The sequence below is a fragment of the Buceros rhinoceros genome, unplaced genomic scaffold (genome assembly GCF_000710305.1).
Source record: "Buceros rhinoceros silvestris isolate BGI_N320 unplaced genomic scaffold, ASM71030v1 scaffold13213, whole genome shotgun sequence".
NCBI classification, from domain to species: domain Eukaryota; kingdom Metazoa; phylum Chordata; class Aves; order Bucerotiformes; family Bucerotidae; genus Buceros; species Buceros rhinoceros.
Genome location: NW_010403105.1, coordinates 41,065 through 49,177, shown reverse-complemented (window position 1 = coordinate 49,177; position 8,113 = coordinate 41,065). Strand labels below are relative to the sequence as shown.

At 36.2% G+C, this 8,113-nt stretch overlaps 1 protein-coding gene across 1 annotated transcript in view; it reads right to left on the bottom strand.

Annotated features, from left to right (window-relative positions):
* The window catches only part of NBAS (neuroblastoma amplified sequence), a gene marked incomplete at both ends in the record, with an annotated part of 71,699 nt that overhangs the window by 26,703 nt on the left and 36,883 nt on the right, over positions 1 to 8,113 (bottom strand). Inside the window, one exon of the mRNA XM_010132883.1 lies at positions 167 to 250. Coding sequence (XP_010131185.1) covers positions 167 to 250 — 84 coding nt within the window. The remainder of the gene's footprint in view (positions 1 to 166; positions 251 to 8,113) is intronic.

Genomic DNA, 8,113 nt, shown 5'->3' with positions numbered 1-8,113 from the left:
ACTCAGTCAGTCTCATTAAGAAAGCTGAAAACACAAGTTTGTGTGCACGAAAATAAGAAGTGAGTCTTACTGGGTATTTTTCACATTTTAAGAATTAGTAAGTAAATACTTTATCTGAAATGTACATAAACAAAAAAAAAAAATTTTGCTTTTTCTATATACTAACCTGCATTCTGCTTTTTCACACCAGTCTTCTTCACGATGCTTCTGCTCATTCCAAGGAAGAATTTTCAATGTCCCCTGCTTGTAACTGGTATAACAGAAAAGGAAAGCTTTACGCAATTTTTTTTCTTTTTTTTTCTTTTTTTTTTTTACAGTGTGATGGCATTCAATTTATGGAATACAAAGCATATGCAAGTATTTCAGTGAATTTAAAATAAGCATGTCATTCAATTACAGTACCAATTCTTCAAGATTTATCACTTCTTAATGTGCCTTTACAAGTGCAATTTTGCCTCTATGATATTATCTGTACAAACACGTTCCACCTGTATCATTAAGGATCCACTAAAAGAAATTAATAAACTGATTTTCTTATGGACCATACCTTTAATTTAAAAATAAAAAAAAAAGGAAAAAAAACACTACACACTTTAAGAATTTTTGCTGCTTCACAGTTTTTAAGTACTCTGACTTCATATGATGCCATGGAAGACTGAAATGAGTAAAAAAGCTATGATCTTCACAGCTTAAAAAAAAAAAAAATAGTTCTTCAAATTTTAGCACAAATACTTATACTGAAACAAAGCAATTAAATTTAATGTGGCTTTCTGATTACAAACTTCCACAGTGAACCTAATCTCTAAACATTGAGGTTGAATAGGGGGAAAAAAAAAAAAAAAAATCTGTTTAAGCATAAAACCTGAGAAAACCATGTCCAGCTATGCAGAACATAAACTAAGAGGCAAGAGAAGAACTGTACAGTTTCTGGCACTTGTAGAAATAAGAAACAAACCGTGTACAAAGTAAAGACTCTGAAGTTTCAGCATACTGGAGCAGTAAGCTATTTTAAATCTCTTTCATTTTCTCCTGACCCTGACAGCAAACAGCAATAGGGATAGAGATGGTCAGTGTAGTGCTTATAAATCAAAAACTGACACAATCTTCTCATCCCTTGAAGAGCAACAGTGTAATTCAGTAGCTTAAAAAGAAACACAATTTCAATAGACAAACCCATTTCACTCTATACTAAGAGTCAAAACAACAAACTAAAAATCAGTAACTCCATCTCATTTAGCAACAGCTAAAGACACGCAACAAAGCAGGGCAGGTCCACGCTCACTGCCCTGCCCGCCTCATTTCTCCCCTTCTTTCCCTCTCTCTGCACTAACAAATAACACCCCGGGTTTTGTCACAGCAGGGTCAGCCCAGCCCTAACCTTTGACACACAGTAATTCCAACCCTCTAAATGAAACGCGCAGCAAAAACCCAGCGATGAAGTGGTAGGGACAGATTTGCAGGCTATGAAAGTAAAAAGAAAGGAGGGGAGAGGATGGAAAACCGCTAATTCCTATGTCTCAGCTATACTAACATCTGTCTTCAACTCCAGTTCAGTTGGACAGAATGCTCCACAATTATCTTTATAATTGGGTACCACCTAGTAACATCACCGAAAAGTAATGAATAAAGAAAACTCAAAATTAAAATTCATGGCACAAGCACTAAGAATAGTGTCACTTTCCAATTTTGGAATGATTCATCACCAGCCCGTGTATTTGGGGAATTGTGGGGGCTGTTGTCTGTTCAAGTCTTAGATAACATAATTTATTAATTTTAAATATTAATGTTTAAAACTGGGTTCATAAAATCAACAAAGTCATATTTCAAATGTCATACGTGAGAATGTTACTATGGAAGGCTCAGTTTGTAGTGAAAAAGTTCTGTTTATCAGTTGAAATGCCAAATAACAGAAAGGCCAAAGCATGATTAACATTTCCTTCCAAACTATAAAATCCAAGACAGTACAAGCTGTACAAGGACTTTATGCTACTATCAGTAATGTTCTCCTTATCTACATTCTATTAAGCATAAAAGAAAACTAGAGACAATTTTATTGCCCAAAGACTATTTTTCCATTCACTTCCCAGTAGGCTTAAGAAGACATTTCAGAGGGGTTGGTTGGTTGGGTTTGGTTTTGTTTGTGGAGGATATTTTTTTTTTTTTTTTTAAATACTAACATACCTTCTTACTGGGAAAAAAAAAAAAAGAGAGAGTACAAGAGCTTTTATACAGCAGAGGACAGCCAAGGGTTTCACTTTAGAAGCTGTTTCAAATCATGTCTGCAAAATTGTAGCAGAACTACAAAAGGTAACAGTAAGAGGAGATTGTCAGGTGACAACTCCAATTTCACATTACAGAACTTTTTCTCCTCAACATTAGCTACACATACTAATACCTTAACCAGTGTTCTGCCTCCAAGAATTGTCATATTAAGATTTTCTTATTTTACTATATTAAAAAAAAAATCTGACATACAATATGGGCCTGTAAGACTTCACTACACCAAATCAAATAATTTTAACAATCTTTTACTTATAAACATAGGGGTAAAAAGAGATTCACTCATTGGCAAGGACCAATTGTTAGCGGAAGCTCTCGAAAGAGCCTGAGGAACTGCGCAGTTTCAGAAGTTGACGAATCACAAAGCCAAGCTGAGAGGAGCACTGACACTGCATCTTGCCCTTTCCCGAGTCCCCTTCCCATTGCTCCAGCTAAGAACAGCATGAATAGTACTGGGTAACCCATAAAACAAAGTCAGCCGCTCTCTGCCAGTCTCTCTTTTACCCACCTTATTAAGATAACATATTGGCGGAGTCCCATCCCCAGAGACATTTAGAAGATGTGTAGATGTGGCACTTAGGGACACAGTTTAGTGGTGGACTTGGCAGAGTTGTTTAGAGCTGGACTCAGTGACCTTAAGGGTCTTTTCCAACCTAAATGATTCAATGATTCTATTGAGAATACAAACTCTACTCGTACCCCTCTCTTTCGAACTTTGGCTTTTGCATGAGTATCTGAAACATCTAACTGGGGGGATATCTAGTAGCGGGGACATAAATAATTATACCAACGTCCATTAGAAAATTGCAGCAGATACCATTTATCGTATTTATTCTGAAAGCAAATTCCTGTTCCAAGTAGTCACTTGCAGACTATTCATGGCAATCTCAAGTAGGAGCATCTTTTCTGAATAAGTCTTCTCATATAATCTGAGCCCCAGGAGAAACATTTGGGAAAGTTGCTTTGGTTTGGTTGTTCATTCACTGGTTTTGTTGTCATTGAGAGAAAGAAGTCATGCAAAATAGTAAGGAAAGTGGTGCACACATTTAAATGATATTTAAACTTCAAAATTATCCTCTTGGCTTACAAATTATTAGAAGAAAAAAATCATAAGAAATGAGCAAAGACAGTTGAAGTTTAGAACAGAAATTTAAAGCCTGAATATGGGAACTGAAACAAGGAACCAAGACATTCCAAAACTCACACACACACTCTAATGCTATTATCCCTCAGTATGAGACCCAAAGAAAAGAAAAGAAAGCCCTAGAAAAAAAAAAAAAGCACCTCTTCTGATCCAAGCCTGTACTGCCAAATACTACTGAGCACACCCTTCTTAATTAAGCTGTCATATCGTGCATACTGGCCCTAAACCTGGTAAAGTTACACTTCACAATTAGAGCTCCAGATAAGAAATTGTTTCCTAACAGATTTAGTAGGACATAAAGTTTATATTTAAAGTTGGCAAAACTTGTGAATTTTCTTAACTGACCTAAATATCAGGATGATATTAGCATAGTTAAGTCACTTTCCTGACCCTGATAAACAATTACTAGAGACTGAACAGCTTAAATTTTATGCAAGTTATCCACCCAGCCTAAAATCAAAAGTTACTAGAAAACACTTATTTTAGCAGACTGACTGGCCCTTCTCCCCACCTCATTTCAGAAAATAATGTCTTTCCCTCACCCCACCTAAAAGTAAGTATTTTGTTCCCTATTCCTGTAACACAAAACCTGGGTTTGCCTTTAAATTCCATCTGCTTCAAATATTTTTTAGAAGTACATTTTAAAATAGAACCCTTTCCAATTAACTGAAGTTATGGTTTAAGTATAGACTCCATTCAAAATACCTTCTCCAACACTCCACTGTGGCTTATAGTTTAAACTGAAGTTGACAGTTAATTGCTTAAAAAAAAAAAAACAAACACTTGTTGACAAAGATCTTGCTCAATTTGAGTTCCCAGGCTCTACTCTCTTTGTTTGAGGGTTGCTTTGCTTCCTCCCTTCCCCCCACCTCCAAAAATCCATCAAGTGAAGCAGCAATGTGTTACTCTGTCTGCCTCTGTTTACCTTTCTCAACAGGGTATGACAGAAAAAAGTTGAAAAGTACAGAGACAAGTAATGTGAATGTCCATAGGTACTAAGTGTACAATCATCCCTTCTGTAAAAGTCAGAGCAGATTGGAGAGTCCTAGAAGAAAGAAAACAACCAATATGCCAAGACTGATATAAAGTTCTTAATTTTTTAATTTTACTTAAATAGGAAATGACATTTCACTATTTTTACTTCCTACAACACTGTAAGCACTGCTGAGACTAGCAGGGCCTCATTTAAAATAAACAACGGCAGATACTGTTTTACACCATATGCAACTAAGCTGTTAACCACTTGCTGCATGTCTTAAAAGATAAAACTCTGTGTATTTGGGTTCAAAAGATAATTCTTGGGATAAAGTGCCATGAAAGTCTACCACGTCTAGAAAACTCCTACTTTAGAAATCTTTGAGCCACATATTATAGACACTTGAGAAACTTCAGGTAAATGTTGCAGTGTTCTTGCCTGCATCTATTATTTTTCCTTTGGCAACCACTGTTGGCAATTTGCCCTCTGGCCAAATCTATCAAAACCAGCCAGCCACAGGAATGAAACTTACAGTTGTCCAGACACATCAATTCAAGAAGCACTATAAGCATACTTCAAAAGTTTTTCATAAAAGCTTATTAACACACCTCACCACGCAATACTAAAGAGAAGACTTTTCAGTCCATGGGAAAGAATCATCATGCAGTGCAATCTTCAACAGAAAAAGTCTACTCCACCTTTTTTCCCTTCTCACAGCAGAAAAAGTTAAAAACTTTAAGTCAGGTGTATGGATAAGTCACGGAAAATTCTTTTAAAAGTATTTTCTGCTTTGGCTCAATTTGCCATTTTAAAAGTATTCAGGTTCACCATAGGAAAAAGTTGAGAGAGGAATTTTAGACTTTTAAAGCTCTCACCAAGAGTCAAGTAGCACTCAGTCACTGTCTCCTTTAAATGTTTTAAAAAAAATTTAAAAAGATAAAACTGCAAAATACCTCCTAGTTGAAATCAGCAATTATGGGAAGTCAGTCTTAATGGGTATGTTTCTGATAACTTCACCAAAAAAACCCAGGAAATCTCACATCACTCAAAGCTGACTGTGAACTTTGTTCACCTCCTCGACAACGTTAAAAAAAATCTGTTAATATTCTCCGGCCCACCCCCCACCCCTACCCCCATGACTGCATCCAACTGCCCTTACTTTATCTTGACATTCTGGAGAGTTTAGAAAAACTCTTTGTATTTGGATTAAAACATAAGGAATAAAGCAGTCTCAACACTAGCAAGGGATGGGAAATCCCTGTACCTGAGGCCTTTATAAAGGCAAAGAAATCATTAAAATGCTGTATTTTTCTCAACATTTATCACAAGTTTTTTTTTCTTAACTGATATTTGTGTTAGCACAAATTTTTTTTCTTTTTTCTTCAAATTTCCATTATCAGTAAACTCCAGTGACTCATGCAGAAACAGAGAGCAACAAACCTTTGGAAAAGTATCTGTTAAAATGGGATCAAATCAGTTGAGAAAAATTTCAGGCATCAAACCTTCAATCCAGTTGCAAACTCAAAAACATGCAGATGAGATGGAGAAGAAATAGAGACACAGACATGAACATATACATGCAAAGAAGCAAGATTTCCAGTTCTCTGCCGTGCTTTAGTTTATAACACACGTGCAGCAAATCCAGCTAAACAGGCACAACAGAAGTACCGCATATTCCCCATGCACAATACATAAGCCTAACTGGGCTGGAAGGGGTGAACTTAGCATGCACAGGCAGCCTGATGCGTGTGCAATACACACTCCATGCTACTGCATCCAGAATTCACTAGTCTCTCTGCTTACGCTACACGACTTTGCAGTTTTGTCCCAGAAACTGAAATCCCCCAGCAGTCAGAGACACATGCAAGTTAAGCCTGCCTTACTTGGCAGTGGGCAGCCACTCAAAATTCCAGATGCAGGGACAGATCACTGCATTCACTAGGGCAAGTGACCTTCTTTTCCAACTAAAAGAAACTGTTGGCTCTGCCATACCATAACTCTACACAAATAGAGTTAGAGTGTGGGGGTACATTTTTTTTCCATGAGCCACTGCTTCCCCCTCTACCCTTTACCATTCTCTCTTTTCAACAGTAGAATAAATATGATTGGAGCCCAGCAAATTGACAATTACAGAGGTATTCAACTCTATTTCTTCAGAAAGAGCTGACTTTTCCTGTATTGCTCTTTTCACTCTATTGTTTACGTTAGCTTGGCGGTTCTTCCCATTCTTTCCTTTGACAAAAGAGGTCCATTCTATTGTAGTTTCTGTATCCTACCAACTGCATTTATTCAAACCTGCAGATTATTTTTCTTTCCAAGGACAGGCTTTCAAAAGAAGGTCTAATTCAGTTTTAAGGTCAGACTCCAATTCTTTCTATCACCAATGGCAACTACACTTTTTTTTTTTCCTTTAAGCATTTCATATAACAGGGCTGTCTCCAAGACTCATCTAGTTTGGGATTAGAGTTTCTTTTTTTTAATCTTTTACCTTGTAAACTTGTCACACCGAATCTAGACTCCAAGCCAAAAGGCAATTCACCCCAACACAGGTAAGAAACAATAACTTTCTGTTGACAGACATGGCCATTTTTAAGTCTAGTTTTGGGCCTTTTTTGAAAAACGTTTTGGGAGTAGATGAATCTTTGCTTTTTCTTTTTTTTTTTTTTTTACATCATGTCTCTTTGTCTGAAAAAAATGTTATAAACACTAATTCTGCATTTTAAAGCTTGTGTGTTACACGCTGGAATAGCTATGAACATAACTCATTTAAGTAAGACACCAAGCACTGATCTGTTAGAGGTGAGAAAGCTATACATGAAGAGTACTAAATTATAAAACCAAGGTAGGGTTTCTATCAAATGGTTTGTTATCAACTCAAAGTATTTCTGAAGAATATGCTTGATTCCAGTTGTATTGCATTTATTTTTAAAATTATCTCAAATTTATGTTTTCTGATAAGAGGCATATAAAATCCTGAACCTTTGAATATTCTTTTCCCCCTGCTGACACTTGTACACGTACCAGAATTTAAGATTTCCATATTTTACTGTAGGTACACTGCAAATTATTTTAGACTTCACATTCAAATTAGCTCTTCCATAACTCCACCACATGTAGATATGGAGGCATTAAAAGTAGGCTGTATAGAATACATGCAGTTGTATATATGCAGGATCTGCAAGGGAAGTTTTATAGAATATTCTTTAATTTAATTCAGAAACTCATTTGTCCAGTCTTTATCTTTTCAGACAGCAAGAGGGAAATCAACGTCAGATTTCTGTTGCTCTGCAATTCTTATGTCTCTGAAACAGTTTTATTATGTCACAATTATACTGAGGACGAAATATAAGAAATGCATCCCCAATATATAGTCTTAAACATCTATGGAATGAGTTGCATTTTTCATATTGCTCGAAAACATTCTTTAGTAGTGAATTAGTAAATGCAACTATATAACTGATTACATAGTTTTTTTAGGTTTCAAATTACTGAATATACTATGAGATGCAGAAGCAGTGGGCAGAGAAAGAAGTTCTTCATTTTTCAGGTATATCCACAGGATACGTGACAAATTCCTCAAGACTGAAGTACAGCTGGCGCCTAAAAAAAGAGTGCCAAAAACCACCACACATTTTGGGAAAACTGATCACACTAGTGGAAAAGGTATCCCAGTTGCTTTTGGCTGCCACAGTTAACTATCCTTCAGAATTCCT